This window comes from Cottoperca gobio, chromosome 8, assembly GCF_900634415.1.
Source record: "Cottoperca gobio chromosome 8, fCotGob3.1, whole genome shotgun sequence".
Classification (NCBI taxonomy): Eukaryota; Metazoa; Chordata; class Actinopteri; order Perciformes; family Bovichtidae; genus Cottoperca; species Cottoperca gobio.
In genome coordinates, this window is record NC_041362.1 from 10382477 (window position 1) to 10401576 (window position 19100).

At 39.5% G+C, this 19100-nt stretch overlaps 2 protein-coding genes across 2 annotated transcripts in view; one reads left to right on the forward strand and one right to left on the reverse strand.

The window, feature by feature from the left end:
- cyth3b (cytohesin 3b) overlaps positions 1–8911 on the forward strand; it is a 34178-nt gene extending 25267 nt beyond the window's left edge. The window contains exons 10-13 of the mRNA XM_029437717.1: positions 3243–3319; positions 4247–4318; positions 4490–4644; positions 6619–8911. Of these exons, the coding sequence (XP_029293577.1) occupies positions 3243–3319; positions 4247–4318; positions 4490–4644; positions 6619–6691 (377 nt within the window). The 3' untranslated portion in view covers positions 6692–8911. The remainder of the gene's footprint in view (positions 1–3242; positions 3320–4246; positions 4319–4489; positions 4645–6618) is intronic.
- Positions 8912–10235: 1324 nt separating this feature from the next.
- cacng5b (calcium channel, voltage-dependent, gamma subunit 5b) lies at positions 10236–17359 on the reverse strand. The gene is made up of 6 exons (XM_029437718.1): positions 17284–17359; positions 14741–14990; positions 13428–13542; positions 12979–13119; positions 12734–12879; positions 10236–11550 (listed from the first exon to the last, which is right to left on the reverse strand). The coding sequence occupies exons 2-6, from the start codon at positions 14945–14947 to the stop codon at positions 11290–11292; spliced, it is 870 nt and encodes a 289-aa protein (XP_029293578.1). The 5' UTR covers positions 14948–14990; positions 17284–17359; the 3' UTR covers positions 10236–11289.
- Positions 17360–19100: the final 1741 nt, after the last annotated feature.

Sequence of the window (19100 nt, forward strand, 5' to 3'; positions counted from 1 at the left end):
GATGTTAAACCCTCGTCTCTAAGTCCAGATGTATAATACTCTTTGCGTTATGAACTAACATAAAGCCAGATATATGCAAACTCATTATTTTCAATGTCAATGTTTTTCACTTGTACTCTTTGCCATAAAATGGATGTTGGATGCCATTAATCGCCTCTTTGCGTATCAATACCTTTGTCTGCTTCACCAATCGGCAAAAAAGAAAAGAAAGAAACGAAGAAACACAATTTTCCTGACTGAAGTTTTCTCTCAATGCCAGAGTAGCTCACAGCAACTATGCAGGGCTGCGGCTCTTTATAGCACACATATTATAATTTACTCATCACATGTACCTCTAAACCATCTCTCTATCATCTTCAAACATTAGGAAGGTTCAAATGAAAAGAACATGTGAACACACAGAAATAAAGTGATGCTGCCAATGTAAATACAAATAATAACATTGATCAAAGTATTTATTTAAAAGCAAGCAAGACTGTAGAACAATGATTATTATTCCCTTACAGTTTACTTTGATTCTTGAAGTTTATGTTGTGTAATTGAGCTGTACAACACACTGGAAGTTAGCCAATTATTATTATTATTATTATTATTATTATTATTATTATTATTATTATTATTATTATTAGTATTATTATTATTATTATTATTATTATTATTATTATCATTATCATTATTATTATTATTATATTATTATCATTATTATTATTATTATATTATTATTATTATTATTATTATTATTATCATTATTATTATTATCATTATTCATTATTATTATTATTATTATTATTATTATTATTATTATTATTATTATTATTATTATTATTATTATTATTACCTCCACCAAGGAGGTAATGTTTTTGGTTTAGGTTTGTTACTTTGTTTGTTAGCTTTACTGTCTTGTCTTGTTGGGTTATAATTAAAGAAGATTTATCCATGAGCCCGAACACTACCCAACAATAAAACAAGGTCACGTGCGTTTCATTTCAAACTAAATCCCACTAGGCTAGGAACATCGTGTATGTGTATGGTCTGAAGTATGCATAAGGTGTGCTACATTCTCGCCGCAAAAACCTTTTATAGTATGTGTAAGAAATGGTATAGGCATGTTTTATTTGTGTGCTCGTACATCGTCATCCTCTTAATGAAGTTTGGGAAGGAACACACGCTGTAGTTATTTGTTCTGTTTGAGTTTGTGTGCGAGTGTGTGCCAGGGATCGGATGTGGTTGTTTGCTTTCCCAATGAAGAAATAGTTTTTGGTCTTATTTCTACTATTTTTTTTTCCATTTGTTCCACTTTGTTTACACATGTTTTTGATTTGGACCTCGCTCCGTCGCTCTGCTCTCACACCACATTAAAGACTTTTATTTAAGTCCTTTTTTTAAAACACTTTTAATTGTTGTTAGAGGTTGATTTATTAATAAACATAAAACAGTTTAATAGCCTGGATACTTTTAGTCAAAGGTTAAAAGGCAAACGCACTGCAGGTGATCAGTTTTTATTACTTTGCACACACACACACACACACACACACACACACACACACACACACACACACACACACACACACACACACACACACACACACATACCTGGCTCTGACCTGCACATTCCTCTCACTCTGTGTAACGTCTCTTTAGTCTCATCAAACTAGTGAGTGCGAATGCAAATAGCCCCATTGTGGCTCACAGACCTAACATGATTACATTCTAGTAAGATTCCTCCCTGGAGCCATTTCCTGCACCAGTTCTTGCTATAATATTTCTAATTTAACTCTCTAAAAATAAACCCTGGAGGATGTGAAGTAATAAATGTGTTTTTTTTTTAGCAAATCTCTCTCTATGCTCAGCAGAAATTTGGTCACACTAATTCAATAGCCAGAGTCTATTGAAATGTAAGGAAACCCGGAGCTTTTGTAATTATGTGTGGTTCATATTGGCTCATGTGAGGCGCCACGAAAACAGGAAGAGAAGTGCTGCAGTGAAAAGTGTTGTGAACGTAAGGAATGGTTAGTATTGAGAGGAACTAATCAGGAATGTTAGGTCAAAGCACACACACAGGAAATGATCAGAAAGTGCTCATGGCATGTTTTGAATCATCTTTTGTTGCATGTGTGTGTGTGAGCTCAGGTCTTTTCCATAGCCTGCATGCACACATTGTAATGTGTCTCCCACTAGGAGAGCTTCCTCAGTGTCAGCAAGAGGTGTTTTCCTCCGACACTGCAGTCGCTGCCAGAGGCTGAAATCTGCTTCAAACTAAAGTGTTGGACGTATGCGCTCGCTCTCACTCTTTGCTTTTTTGGCTGTAGTTTGCACAAGTTAACACGTGAGGTGGTGAACTTGCTTTGGGGTTTGGTGTGTCTGTGTGTGTGTGTGTGTCTGTGTGTGTGTGTGTGTGTGTGTGTGTGTGTGTGTTGTTTATACTTACATGTCTACGTGTGTTCCTTCAGGGATGCTTTAGGTGCCACGTTAGGTTCATATCAAGTGCTGTTTGCTTCCCTCTCCTGAGAGCCAATGGGGTTTTATCCTGATGCCTTTTGAAAATGAATAAGCACAATCAGCAATAATGTATCAGTTGCATGAGTCATCATTTAAAAAAGCTGGAAGTTAAGAGAGATAATGGTGGTCAGTTTTCTTCAAACTGGCTTACCTTCATACTTCAGAAAGTGACCTTTCTCGTTATTGCAGGTTTACCTTCGAACATCCAAACACCGCAGCATTAACTTGAAACACTTTGTTTAAAACATAGAGAAACATTATACAATAACATACGGTATATTGTTAATACCAAACCTTCCTGTATGTGTAGGGTTGAACATATAGTAGAAAACTCTATTACCGGTTTAAATGTAACTTTCAATGGCATGTACTGTTTATTAAGCAAATGAAGTATTGCTGTGTGTCTATCTGCCACATGACAAGATAATGTGGTTGATGAAGAGTCTTTCTTACTCAGGAAATTGAATTACAGCAGTGAACTAATGAACAAACATGTTGAAGAAGTTATTTAAAATGCATTGGTCTTATTCCATGGACTGGACTGGAGGTCTGAGTTAGCAGCAAATACAAACATATACTACTTTATAATATCTATATCATTTTACATAATTGTACACAAGAATAAGAAAGGTTGGCTTCATTCTTGAGCGTCACATCCCGGCTCTTCTTCCTGATGGGAGACAGCCAGTCTGTCACTGTGGCCTTTTGTGTGACTTCCCGTCTTCTCTTCCTCTTCCCGTCAGGGGGCCGAGTCAAAACCTGGAAGCGAAGGTGGTTCATCCTGACTGACAACTGCCTCTACTACTTTGAATACACAACAGTGAGTGTCACACTAAGATGATGTTTTGATCAGTAAAGTGCCAGCATATGTTTTGTCGTCTTTGTGTGCTTACAGATGAAGACAGAATGAAGAAAGTACACTTAATGAATATTGTCTGGTTTCTGATCCGTACATTTCTGAATTTGGAGTGCCATAACACATTCTGGTATTATAACGAATAACGAATCCTGCCAGGATCCTGTAATTTCCACTTGTGGCTTCTGTTTATTAAATGCTTTAATGGTCATCAGTTGGCGTCAATTATGTCCTATCACATTGGCACATGTGGAAGGTTACCCCCAAACAGGGCTCGGGTCGGCCCTGTGTGGCAACCAAGAGCAATTATTCATCTGTATTCTTTTCTTTTCTCTCCGTGTCACTTCCTGTAAGAAGAAAGAAGATTTTTTTATCATTGCCTCTGTGTCCCTGCTAGCTGCTGAATCAGCACTGTCCTCTCTCTACCCTGGTATTATCCTCCAGGACACTATGATTATGTCCCGTCCTCTGGTCTGACTGCTACACACACACACACACACACACACACACACACACACACACACACACAGACACAGACACAGACACAGACACAGACACACACTAAATCTGCTCCGTTAAAGAGCCGCGAGGACAAGAGGAGGCGGGGGGCGCGGGGGGTAAAGGTTCATTTCCATAGCTAGCAAAACATGTCACAGATGATTGTATCCTCTTTTCCCTACCTCACTTCATCTTCTCTCTTCTTTCCTTTTTCAGTTTCTTCCCTTCTCGGCTACATTTGATATAGTCCTTAAACGCATTGCTTTCTTTGTTGTTGCAACTTTACTGATCTGCATTCTTTCTCGTCTGCTTGCATCACTTTGCCATTAATTGCGCTCTCTCATTGTATTTACTTTGTTGTTTTTCTCCCTCCTTCTCATGTTTCTCCTTTAGGACAAGGAGCCACGTGGGATCATCCCGCTGGAGAATCTCAGCATCAGGGAGGTGGAGGAGCCCAGGAAACCTGTGAGTGTTGCCTCATTAGAGACCTCACCCTTTTGCTCATACGTCAAGTATCTTTTCTCCTCTGTTACCGTGTTTAATGGATGTTTAAATTAGTAGTACATGTCTTGGACAGCTTGCAGTCAAACTCACAGTAGCACATCATTGATGTCCTTCTATTTGTCCGTTCTGCAGAACTGTTTCGAGCTCTATAAGCCCAATCACAAGGGCCAGGTGATCAAAGCCTGCAAGACGGAGGCAGATGGGCGTGTTGTTGAGGGCAACCATGTGGTGTACAGGATATCAGCACCCACGCCGGAAGAGAAAGAGGAGTGGATAAAATCCATCAAGTAAGACTCCTCACAAATAAATTCAAAGCAAAAGTTTGATCTTTTTGGGAAATTGAGAGTTAGATGAGAGTGTTTATTAATCTGATTGCTCCACATGTTCCCTGGCAACCTCACAGTAAATCTCCCCGTACCACCACAATGTTTTAATACTTCATCCGTTGTACGGATTAAACAAGAAAGATTAAATATGTTAATAATTGAGCTTTAGAGTTGCTATTAGTGGGATTTTGTTACTTTTGGATAGAGGCTAGCTCTTTCCTCCTGTTTCAAGTCCCTATGCTTAGCTACGCTGACCTGCTGCTGGTTGTATCTTTATATTTACCGTACGGACTTGTTATCTTATCCAACTAAACAAAATGTCCAAATATTAAGGTCTTTAAATCGAGCCTAAATGAGGATATGCAACAGTTTTAAAAGTCCATTTTCTTGAGCTCCTTGGTAGCCATTACAGCACATGCCATATAACAGCAATGTCCCGGGTTCACCTTTTCAAAAATGTTTGATGTAGAAAATGTATTATTACATCTTAATAGGTACCGAAATCTAGTCTGGTCCATGGACTGAAAGTGCTGATGTAGAAGAGACACGGGAAATATACCGCCAATACAATCATTTATTTACATAGAATAACAAGAAGAGTGTGGTTTCTTTCTGTCAGATACCATACATACTGTAACTATAAGTAATAATAACCTTGCTGTCGGTGACCTAAATGTTGCTCTGTAATCGCCTGCATAAAGATGGTGCAATGTCAAAGAGAGTTGGCTCAGCAGAACAGAACACTTGAATACTGTAATATAGTGCAATCCCCCCTCCTCCCCTCTCAAAGAGTATTCACTGGGGAAATGGTGTGGGATTAGTCACTGCTTATAGCAGCCCAGGGGTGAGCCAGCAAACCCAGTAAACGTATCCAGGAGAGGCAGCTCCAAACTGGGCTGACATACTCGCAGCCATGGAGGTTAACGAGTCGCAGCTTGTGCTTCACCAGAGGGGTCCAAGAGGGCTCAGGGTCTTGGGAGATAAAAGGCGTTTTATGGAAATAATGATTTCCTCCCTCTTCTTAAGTAGAGATGATCACAGAGGCAGCACTGTATCTGCCTGCTTGAGTCACAAACACAGATAATAGTGGACCAACTGGATCAACGGAGAAAACGGGCTCATAAATGAATGTAACGTCTTGGTGAAAGAGAAAAGCATATATTTTTATATTTACGATTACTAATTCCATTAGATATATTAAGTGTTTACATATTTTAAAGACAGAAATGGAGGATATGTTGTTTCGAATTAGTCACGGCAGACTTGCTCTACAGTGGAGTTTTTGTTTCATGAAATTGGGTTGTGCAAAAAGACAATGAGCAGTATGAAAGAGCGGGATAGTCATCACATACACACTCATTCTTCAGCGCGTGGCGTTGTAAAGGGAATCCGAGATATCCGCAGTGGGGGGTTGAACCTCTTCTTGCTTTGTGCTGGTGCTAACAGGATTTAGCAGCCGTGGAACTGGGCTTCTCGGTAGAGCCCAAATGGCTTCCTGACTCACTTGCTCTCATTGTGCGCTGCCTTTCCATCGCAAGAAAGGGAGAGCGGGAGAATGCAGAAGAGTCATTAATCTTGAGCACCTTTGTGAGCCCTCCTTCAGACCTATACACCTGCAGAATAGTGGGAAGAGAGTGTGTGATTGTGTATTTTACTATGAGTTCTGGAGGAGGTTCCCGCAGACCGGAGTACCAAGAAAAAACTTGGGGGGGGGGGGGGGGGGGGTTCCTCTTCAGAAACCATGGAAACCAAACTAGGTCACTGCACAAACTTTTCTTTTTTTTTTAATCTAGTTTAGGCAGTGGTTTGTATAAATGTGCCTACATTTCCATATCAAAGATGCTCGAGACCCTTCTCTCATGTGGCCTTATTATTATTATTATTATTATTTTATTATTTATTTCATCACTGTCCTTTGATTGGCTTCTTCTCCAGGGCCAGCATCAGCAGAGACCCCTTCTACGACATGCTGGCCACCAGGAAGAGACGCATCGCCAATAAGAAGTGAAGAGGGACAATCTTCTCAACCTCCGGATCCTCCATCTTTCTCTCCTTCGGTTCATGAACACATAAACTACACAGACGCTGGTTCACCACAGAAAAGACTTCGACCCCGAATACAAACCTCAGTCTCTCCCTGGATAAGTCATGTGCACTTGTTGGGGAGACTTCGCATTACTGAGGTTACAGCAGAGCTCCAGGAGACCTCAGATATGTGGACTCTTCCACGGAGCAGCACGTGAACAACCAGCCAGCCAGTTTGTTTCTCCTCCATCACATACACACCCCCTACCTCCCCCTCTCATGGCCATAACATGTTTCAAGGTCTCCCTAAAGCACAACTGCCATGTTTCAGGTGCACATGCATGTGGGTTATTATAGACAAGAGTGTGTGTGTGTGTGTGTGTGTGTGTGTGTGTGTGTGTGTGTGTGTGTGTGTGTGTGTGTGTGTGTGTGTGTGTGTGTGTGTGTGTGCGTGCGTGTGCGTGCTATCAATGCATCTACATTATGAGCAAGTGATGCAAGCGTTCCCTCCACTGCGCTTTACGAGAAAGTCGTTCAATTCAAAAGCAGAGTTCAGATGTATGGCCTGCTACACGGGGACCTAATGTGAGGATGAATACAGATGCTTGGAGGATGAAGGATGGGAAGAGGAGACAGATGCACAGGTTTGGGAGGTAGTGGGTGGATCAATGCAGCATAACTTCACCTGGACCATGTTGTCATCTCACTCTGGTGCTGAATTCTTCTCTCCCGGTGCCATGGCTGAAGCCCCACTTGGAGTGACCTCAGAAAACAGCGCTGGCTTTACATTTCGGTTCCTAACAACGCATTACAGTGTTGAGTCAGCTGGGCTGATTTCATTTATTTGTGTGGAGCAGAGAATTTTGAAAAGTGCATACTTTTTTATTTTAGTTGAGTATAAAAGGAGCTTTTGCCAAGGCTTAAGATGAAACTTGATTTTTGGACTTAAAGTTGTAATCCTTAAGATTTCAGTCGTGGTCGATTTGGGAACACAACCATGATTAATGGTGGTAATACCAAGCGTGGTTTAATACGGCAGGAAACACATCTTTAGCCGCCACTTTGTCAGAAATGCAACAGAGGAGCAAGTAATGTTTCTGTTTACAGTGCAGCCAAACAAACTCACATTGTTATAAGGCAGAAGTCAGTCAAAAATAATTTGAACTGTTATCTGATTGCTCGCCGCCTGCAGCTAACTGTTCACTGTGGCTAAAAGTCTGATATCCATGAGATAAAATAAAAAACAGTAATGCTGGATTACATGCATGCACCGTTTTCCTCGCGCATGTGAAGGCTGAATGGCAGACAGCAATGAAAACTAACATTTTTAGAGCTATTTCCACAAGGTAAATACATAAATTGGCTATTGCAGATTAAATGCTGACCAGAAATGGTGTCAAAAACGATTTTAAGGATTTCAACTTTAATAAGTCTACTGGGTAGGTTTTATTTTTGGCTGTGCAAAGGCCCAATAGGGTACCAGTCCGATTAAGCTTTTTTTTCCCCCCTCTTGTCTATGGCCTGTCAGTGAAGGTCGATGTGTTCACGTTGTGATCCTGTTTGGTTTGTAATCCTATAGACTCCTTGCTTGCTTTTGTGTTCATCTTTAAAAGTATATAAATAATAAGTTATGTATGTGTATATATAATGTATAGTTTTCTGGTCTCTTTGTTGTAGTATGCACACTCTGTGTAACATATTTGAGCCTACAGGCAGAAGTTTGCATCAGCTGAAGTTTAGGGGTCTTCTTTTCAAAAGCCTTAAACCGAATCATAAGAAACATATGATGGTAGGGATGAGGATGATAAAAAAAAAAAGACGATATTGGTCAATAACTGTGACGATGCTCTTTAAAAAGCCATGACTGATGAGTGAGAAAGATGGTTGTATTTATGATGATACAGATTATAGTGAAAATGATGTTTGATGTTAATGATGATGATTCTAGTGAAGTAATATCAGTGATGATGATGATGATGATGATGGTGATGGTTATGATGTCAAAAACTATAAACACCAATAGTTTTCTATGTGATTGTAAAATAAAAATGAAAGCCTTGTGGTCAGGGAAAAATATTATCTTTTACCGCCCTGTGTGGGCTTATAATTAACTTATATTCATTTTTTTATATTCTCTGTAAAAGCTATCGGTCACGTTGTACATTACGTGTATCTATATAAAGTATACATAAAGCTTACAGCAGATGTATGGTGTATTTATTATTGATGCTTGTCTTGACCTACTTATTTGCATAAGTAATGAGTTATCATTAATGAATCATACAGATAGTTCTAGCGAGGTGACAAGCTCTCTGAATGTAAAACAGGTCATCCTCCATCAGCAGAGCAATAGTGTACGATTCAACCTGATACAATACATGGTACATGGTAACAGGAAAGGTAAATGACAACATGTTGAGTCCCTGAGAGAAATCTGAGAAGGAGATAAGATATGGTGAATGACTGAGGAGAGAGCGCCCTCTACTGTTTTCTTTTTGTTTTTGTTTTTACAAAAGCATACATAGTTCCCTGACAATACGAGTAAAAACTAATTTTTCTCGTTTCTGCCACTTTGGAGTTAATCAAAAACAAACTCTCAAAACGTGCAGGGATCATGGATGTAATGTTGACAGGCTCTGAGTCTTCCTGAGTCAGCTGTACTTCTTCTCCCTCTGTACTGAGGGCAGACTGGAGCTACACTGACTCACTATCGCCTCTGAGACATCACGGGCCGGAACTGTCAGTAAGCTGATTTCAGTAGATACAGTATCTCTGCAACACAATACATACACATCTGTTACCTCGTCACACTCTGTTAGTTCATTGTTTTAATGTTTTAAGTTTCAATTCTGGCATATCGTACACATTGAACCTTTAAGCACGACACTTAATTTAAATAATAATAAAAATACAAATAGAAACACCTTTGAATAGTTGAGCACTACTTTAAAGTATGAAATATCATTTAATTTACAAATTTCCATCAATTACAACAAAATCATTCACACTGAACTTCACATTTAGCTTCGTAAAGATGGATGTGATGGCAGGTCTGTGTTGGATTGCATTAGATTGTACAGGTGTAGCAAATAAAGTGATCACTAAGTGTACTTATCTTGAAGTGTCACTGCCACCAACATGAAATATTATTTTTATTTTGTTTCAGCCACTGAATTCATATGTCTTAGTTAAAATCATACTGAAATTATGTTTTTCTATTTTAGTTAACTAACTAATTCAGAAATGTATCAGCTGTGTGTTGCTCCTCTATGATGTTTGCCTGCGCCACGTTCAGGAACTGTGGTACCTGTATGTAAAACTCAGTTTCACCTCTGAGGGGAAATGAGTGAAGCTCTAAATTTGAGAACGAACGTGTAACCTTCTATCACTTCAGATTACTGAAAGTTATAAAGCATTTATATTTGAAAGGTTGTGACTATTGGCAACAGACATTTGCACGTGTGGATTTACACAATGAGGATTTAATACACACGTCTGAGATTATTAGACAAACAGTTTAATCCATTTTGACCACTACGAGCAACTCAACGCATCACTGGATCGACTAAAGATATAAAAGTAAAAGTATTGAATACATACATTAGAAATCTGTGTGACAGTATATACTGTGGAATATTATAAAGTGTTTAGAACCACCATTTTTATTTGTTTTACAGATGAGTTCTCCTGAACACTGTACCAAACATTTTACATGGTAAAGCAGTGTCGCCAAATCAACACCACTTAATATACAGACTCACCTTAACATCAACTGCTACCATTTATTCATATGAAGTCCAACTGCTGCACATTGTATATAAAAATCTATATAAAACAAATCTGTATGATTTTAGCTGGTTCAGTCGGGACGTATTCACACACCTGGGTCTCTCTCCTCGTTTGATTACACGGGAGAATTATCATTATGATGCCAAGATGTTAGGGACAAAACAGCGTCTTTAGATAAAATACAAAGCAACGAGCAAACCCAACGACTCTTCAGGCTGGATACCTGTTGAGAAGACTTCTTGAGCCTTCTTCCTTCCAGGCCCGTTACCTGCTATCTGATAGTTGTTGTGGTTATGGATTGTGCTTTCATTGCATTACACATGACAGTCTTTGCCTTTGGAAGAAAGGATAAGGTTTGCCAAATGTTTGCTTTTTTGGGTATATTTGCTATATGTGAAATGATACACAAATACTGCCACAGAACAAAAAGGTCCTAAAGCATAAGGAGTATGTATTCATTGTAAAATGATGAGGCAGAGATATTCACAAAAGGAAAACAACTCAGAGGCACTGTAGGGACACACAGATACAAATCAATATACAGAAGATTGTTTCTGTAAATCTTTAGCCTTTGCCTCCATCTAGAAAAGAAATATAGGCGCTGCTACGACAACAGAATCCCATTTAGCATTCCTGACCCTTTAAAAAGCCACAAGCGGCTCAGATGGAAATATTTCCTAAGTCCTTAGGTCACAGTCAAAGCTGCACATATATTTTTTTTAACTAACGAGGCCTTGTGACCCCATGTGATCCTCCAGTGACCCTTTAGCCTCTGCTGTGGTGACCGACCCCTCAGCAGGGCGAAGACGAGACATGATCATAGTCTGGGCATTTGAGGAGAGCCGGGTAGCTGGCGCTCATCTGGAGTGAAGCTTCACTCGAGATGTCGGAGGGACTCCGCCCACGCGACCAGGCCACTGGGTGGAGGAACTGGCCCGAGTGGTCGGAGCAGTTACTGAGACGGGGGCGGTAGAAACTGGGGTGGCGAGGCTGGTAGATCTCCTCGGCTCTGTAGCGCTTCATGAACAGGTAGACTGACATGACGCCTGCGCTCTGCAGTGTGTAGAGAGGGACACAAAAGATTGACACAAAGTGAACGGATCAAAATACATGAAAAGGATTATGAACTCAGAAGTGCTTTCATGTAAAAGAAATAATGCAATTTACAATTTTAACAAGTCTCCACAGCACAAATAGGTTATTAAAAGTGCTCTTAATGTTATTTATATTCAACACCCGAACAAACACTCACTGCCTTTCTCTTTAAAACATCTCTTTATACATTCAATTATACATTTACACGTTTGACAAAGAGTGTATTGGATTAATATCACTAACTGCACCCAAAGTATTATGATTTCTATACCATATATTACATTAAAAATGAGTGGTAATTATTTATATTAATATAAATTACACTGATATTAACACAGTGTGTTTGTTAGCCATTAAATGAATGTGGTGTTGCAATTCCAGCCTGTGGCCACTGGAGAGCAGTGGACCCTCATGATTTGATGAAGGTGGTGGCCACTTTATTAGGGACACTTTTATAAGCTAATGCAATGACATACAGCAGCCCTGCCATCACATCTGTCTTTCAAAAAGCTTATATTGTCAGAAATGTGTAAATTAAATGTTATGTTCATTAGTGGGGTGGACTGGTGAACAAGAAGGTGCTGGGTTGAAACTTGCCGGACAGCTGAAGAGAACATTATAGGCATCATACAATATTTGTATGGTGAAATAGTTCTACTGATTGCATTAGACTGTTCAGGTATACCTAATAAAATGAACACTGTGTATAGTAAGGCTATTGATGGGGATTAAACATCCATTCACACCTAAAACTTTGAGAAATCACTTTCATTTAAGTGTCACAAGTTTACTAAGTTTGCTACAGTCCAGGACATGAGTAAATCATTTTGGTTTGGAGATACAGTAAATAATGAGAAGCAGCTCTTGCAGTGCATTGAATGTGTTTTATTGTTATACTTGAACGTTTTAATTTGAGTTATAACTAACAATTGTTATGTTTTTGTAATATTTAGGTGTATTCTTGTTAACTTATGATTCTACTGTTTAATGTCCTGCTACATTATCTGCATCTGTTTTTAACATCTTTGGACAAGGGTGCAAATAAGTGTCCTCATTTTAATATGTCGATTAAAATATTTTGTGCCTTGAGCACAGCAGTGCCCAACAGCGGAACAAAGCGTTGCGTAGTTCAGTCACTCACCTTAGTGAGCAGGAAAGAGATGGCAGCGAAGGCAAAGGACCAGCCGTACTTGTAGATAAAATAGGCCTCACTGCTCTTAGTCCTGTTCAGCATTTCATCATTTATACTGGAGATGTACAGCACCAGACCCACCACCAGAGCCAGACCTGACAGATGGAGACATTGAACTCAGGGTTGGACAAAAACAAGAAGGAGAGAGGACAGACACGTGACATGAGATAAGAGTGGAGAGAAGATCAGTGTACCTGAGAGGATGAAGAAGATCCCAGAGACAAACGCCAGGATGGTGCGGTGAGGCCGGATGTGTCCGATGTTGTTGAGGACGAAGCCGATGAACATGAAGAAGAGGCTGACCAGAGGGAACGGAGTGGCTGAGCGGATCATCTCTGAGGAGAGGAGCAAAGCTGCCGTTTAACCCCAGAACATACAGCAGATGTGTGTTTACAAACTGAGGCAGAAACATGCTTATTGACGGAGGAACTTCAGGAATGTTTTGTTGATCTATTCCAATTATAAAGCAGCTCTTTTAACTTGTCATTTGTCGTGTTTGATAGAAAAGTGTTCTCTTTTGGAGGAAGGGGGAACGATCAATCTTGAAATAATGATAAAAGGTACACACTTAATCATCGTCTGCTGTTTTGCCAGATGTATTTACAATATGAGAGCTTTTTATGTGAACAACCTCAATACTCACTGAGTACGTTTACTGTGGACTCTGACGTCAACTGGACGTTCATAGGCATGATGTAGGCGATGGTGAAGCAGCGACCAGACTCTTCTCCTGAAGAGGAAAGAGACAAAAGACAAAGCTGAGGCACAACGAGAAGTCGAAAGAAAAGCTTAAACTCTACAGCTGAGGGGGCACAATAGATGATCTGGAAGGTAACAATGGCAAAAGGGCAGGTATATATACTGCGGAGCTGATGAGGGAACTGAGAGCAGGTGTGCAGGTTGGTGTGGAGGTCAGGCGATGGTTAACACACTGAGGACTGCTGCAGGACAGAAAGGGACATTTGAGTGAATTATTAGAGACTGGAAGAATCGAGCGAGCCAAAACTCAAGTCAACAAACAACACGTAAAGAAACATTTGAGGAACAGTTCAATATTTTTGGCCAGATGAGTAATCTCCACTAGTTGCCTGGCAACATAAACCCCTATAAATTTATATTTTTCCCCCAAGAAATCTGGGTTAATTAAAAAAATGGAAGATATAGGAAATAATATTTCAGATGTACGTAAAAAATGTCCTATATTTCAACACATCCTTGATGGGCTTCCTGTATTTTAAGTAGACATATTAAGGATGGATTTCCCTCCTTCAAACTTTGATGCTCCATTTTCCTTAAATTTGTAATCAACTTTTATTTCCCCACATAAGTGTGAGTTACATCACAAACTGCATAGACATAGTTATTATTATCACTTCAGCATCGTCACACACAGACACCAGCTGGAGGTGTGTGTGACGATGAGATGACATCTGTCTCTGAAGACTTGTAGGTGCAAGTTTGTGTGTGTGTGTGTGTGTGTGTGTGTGTCAGTGTGTGTGTGTATAATTATGATGCAGGACTAATTTTACACTGAATGCACCTTGTTTCATAATGTGTGATTGAAACTGGGAAGACACACTTTCTATCTTTCTGTTGCTCTTCTCAGTCACTCTTTCTCTTGTACTCTTCACTTTGTCTCTCTCTCTCTCTCTCTCTCTCTCTCTCTCTCTCTCTCTCTCTCTCTCTCTCTCACACACACACACTGCACACACAAACGCGCACACACTGATGAAGTCATTGTGAATGTCAAAGCTGATGCAGTGACGATATGTCAGTGTGACAGCATCATCTCACTCCCGCTGCCACATTTAGACGCCGCACAGCACGTATGAACATCCTTGAATAAAGATCATTCCATTCTAAACGCCATTCCATTTTCCTGTGCCACGAACTTGATTTACACAAGGTTAACTGACAAAAGCCAATCCCAAATCTTGGCAGCGCACACCAACAGACTCGTTTCTCACCGGCCAGGAAGCATACCCTCCAGAGGCCGGAGTGCAGTGATGTCTTGATGTGGATGCTCTGGTTCAGAGGCATAATGACGCCCTCCTCCAGGTACAGCCAGTAGTCGGTGCTGACCGCCACTCCCAGCAGCCCCAGGCCGCTGATTGCAAAGACACTGCTCAGCAATGTCAGGGCCTTCCTGCTGCACGAGCTCATGGTGACAGCAGTGGTCAAAAATAAAAAACGACCAAGAAGCAATCTGCAGGAGGAGAAAGGGGAAAAGAAGGATTACTGGTAGACATTTAAGGGAAGTTGAATGTGGAGGCCCAGTGTGTCACGACAAAAAATAAGTACACAAGACAAATAAATATGACAAAGTTAATACAATGTTATATAACCATGAAATGGTCAAATAATCCAATACCTTTTTTATCCAGCTCATTAGTATGCATTGTTATTTCATCACTAGAGTTAATTGCAGGAAATTTTCCAAATTAAAACTTTTGACTGGCTCTGTCTTGTTTGTCTTGATTTTATTATGAAATAAAATAGTTGATGGTAAAAAACATTGTTGTGAAATAAAAACAATATGTGGAAGAAGGACATTTTAAATAAAAGCTGTGTAGTAAAATGTAAAATAACTTGCAATAACATTTCATAACAATAAACTGAGTTTTTAAAGAATAGTTCAACATTTTGGGAAAAAAACAACACACACACACACACACACACACACACGCTCAGAGTGACAACGTCAGTACAATACATCAGAGAAACCAACAATCTGTCACCTTGTCTAACCTCTATTCTGCCTATTTTAATATTTAAAGCCTTAATGAGCAGCGTTCAGTTCTTCGAATTAGAAATCACCTCACTGTGTGTGTGTGTGTGTGTGTGTGTGTGTGTGTGTGTGTGTGTGTGTGTGTGTGTGTGTGTGCGTGTGTGTGTGCGTGTGCGTGCGTGTGTGCGTGTGTGTGCGTGTGTGTGTGTGTGGCCAGGTGCTTGTCCGCGGGTGAGAAGATGATAGACAGGCCTGTAGATAGAGAGGATGAGGATATACATGATATTGTGAGTGCTTTCTCTAACAAAGCTGACGAGATTTAGGAAGACAAATGTAGTTGTCATGATGACCAGTTTATGAAATGTCAGGGCATCAGGGTAACTGGAGGAATCAATAACATCTTTGTTGAGCAGGTAGATTGAAATCAAAATCTATTTTGTCACAAAATGCTATTTCCAGTTAGTTTGTTTGCAGACAGAATGGGTAACTTTTCACTTTACCTTGTCGAAGTATATCCTCTCCAACATTAAAGTTCTATAGTGACAATACATTATAATTCAGTGTCACTGCTAATTGTGTCCAACCGGCCACAAAAAGAATCACAAAGTGTGAGTCAGACTGAGGGACATTTACTGTGAATACGAATGCTCTCATTATTTGAAATCCAAGACGTTTTGACATTTTAGAGCTATGAATCAGAGTTGATTCCCTCAAAAAAGGTTGGACATTCATAAAAGCATCCATAAGTCAGTAAGAGGAGGAATCCACCAGACTGATCACATCGTAAGACATCGTCTGCAGTGACAGGGGGGTGATTTAAATCCCGTTCAGGACATGATATGGATATGAAGAATCTTTGGACGGAGGCAGGAACCTTCTAGAAGACATACTGTGAGCTAGAGGCTAATTTCAATGTCTGAATTTTGATAATGAATTTAGCACATAGTTTTAGACTTTTGTGCACCAATCTTAAAATGATTATATTACAATATTGTGTTTAACACTCTGTTGGGTTTTAGACACAAAGCATTTTAAGAAAGAAAATCTGCTCCATCGTCCACCTGCAAGATCACCGCTCTTACTTTGAAGAGGCCTCAGAGCTCATATTTGTTTTTATATCCACCCCCTTCATTGTTATCAACAGTTAAAACAAGGCCAGATGAGAGATTTGGACATTACAATTAAAATTATTTGATTTATTCTAATCTGGGAAATGTTCATAAGTGTGCAGAGGACTGCAACTTCCTTTAAAAACAATCATCAAATGATTAATCAAGTCATTGTTAATGTGCTGACACTGTGTGATTTGGAGGTGAAAAGACAAACTGAGCTCCCACATGACTATAACTATAGTAGTCACGACTATAGAGCCGTAATGTCACATGCAATACATCACATCACCTTGAGCTATGTTACTGAATCTAAACATAAAGGCTTTTCCTCTTCCCCAATATGTATGACAATAAGAAAATGTATGTCCAACTTTCAATATGAACTGAATAGATAGATACAATAGAAATACACTTTTCCTCAAATCAGATGTCAATAATCTAGCCAAACTGTCCTTGATGCTGACAGATAATATATAGTATAGTCATACATTTGACCCTGTACAACTCTCTTTATTTTCATTTCATGTCATTGAAAATAGTGAGTATAGTTTTCATGATACGTCAATGTTTAACACATTGGAATAGAAGTCCCGTTAATTAGAAGCAGGAGTTTGAAAAAGTAAAAAAGAAATATTCGACTACAACATGCTTGTTCTTACCTGGTTGTAATCTGCAATTTCGGCGCTGTGTTTCCTGCACGCGAGGCAAATATTGTGTTGAAAGTTGTGGAATAAATCTACAGAGAAATGCTCTCTGTTTGGTCAGTGGCGACTAGGAAGAAAATTAAGCGGCTCATCGACGATCGTCGCAAATTCCTTCAGAAGACGACGATGATGCATAAGTGAGTCCGTGCACAACACTGTCTGACAGAATAAAGTGACAGACAGACGCCCGAGAGAGAGAGAGAGAGAGAGAGAGAGAGAGGGAGAGAGAGAGAGGGAGAGAGGGAGAGGGAGAGAGAGAGGGAGAGGGAGAGGGAGAGAGAGAGAGAGAGAGAGAGAGAGAGAGAGAGATTTTTTTGATTTTTCAAAATCACTTTATTTACATATTCTTAAAACAATAAACAGTTTACTAATAGTGTAACGAAAAATCATATTAACTATCACAAATATATTTATAAATAACAATTCTATAAATATATAAAAAATATGTATATATATATATATATATATATATATATATATATATATATAACACTGTGCAAAGTGTAAACATTCATTATTCACAGTGCAGATAATATTTTTAAAACACCAACGTTCTTTAAAAGTGTTGAGATCCCCGGTGTGTTTGTAAAACCTAAAATCGAGCCAGAGTCTTGCCCTAATGTTACACAGCCACACTGTCTTGGCCTCCTGCCCCTCTCTGTTCTCAACTCTGTTTTTCCTGCTAATGTATATGGCCATTTTAGCCTCTCCCGAGAGGAAGTTTAGTAGCTTCCACTTTTCTTTGTTGTCTTTTTTGTAGGCAACTCCATGATAAAAACACACTCGGTAAAAACTACGTTAAAAAGACTAAAAAACATTGTTAAAAGAGAGAAAAACTCTGTGAGTCTCTTACACTCAGTAAAAACATGGAATACAGTCTCACGTAAATTGCAAAATGGACACTTGTTAAAAACAGCAGGATTAATAACAAAGATAAAAGCGTTACAATTGACGGCAGCATGTAAAATCCTCCACTGGAGGTTGGCTGTCCGCTTTTTGAGGGAAGGTTTGTAAAAAAAAACCCACTGTGGGCCTGGTCCACTTCCTCCACCCTGTCTGTTACTCCACACAGTCGAGGGTCTGCTGCACAGGCCTTTCTTGTGGATGCTTTTCACACAGTTCGTATATAGAGTATTTTTGTCGGCTCTGTGCAGCGTCAGTCCTGCCGGGTTAGTGACCTTGAGCAGGGGACCTGCTCAAGGTCAGTTCTCCCAGCCCTGGGCTCAGGTTGATCTCCGGAAAAGGGTCTGCTGGGTCTGGAGAGAGAGAGAGAGAGAGAGAGAGAGAGAGAGAGAGAGAGAGAGAAAGAGAGAGAGAGAGAGAGCGAGAGAGAGACTAATGTGTTTCAGGACCAAGGACAGCTCTGACAAGAAGTTCAAGTGTGCAGAAAGAATTGTATTATTTCTAATGCAACAGCTGCCATAAAAAATACCTACCTCCGACATTGTCGGAGCTACAAATGGTTGGTTAATTTGCCTTACATTTTTAATTGCTTTAATTATTATCCAGTTACTTATTGGATTTGTTGTTATTGTTGTTGTGTTTGTGGTTTTGTTTTTGTTTTTTAACTCGGTTATATTGTAAAAAAAAAAAAAAAGGTCTCCAACTCAATGTGGTCTACTGGTTAAACTAAAGTTTATATTTTTTTATTGAACTGCATGCTTATTATTGAGTTAGTAGTTTGCATTAGATTGTATAGATGTACCTGATAAAGCCGCCAGTGTATTTGGCTAGTGTATATTCTAATGTTGCATCTTTTGTTTTTGATAGTA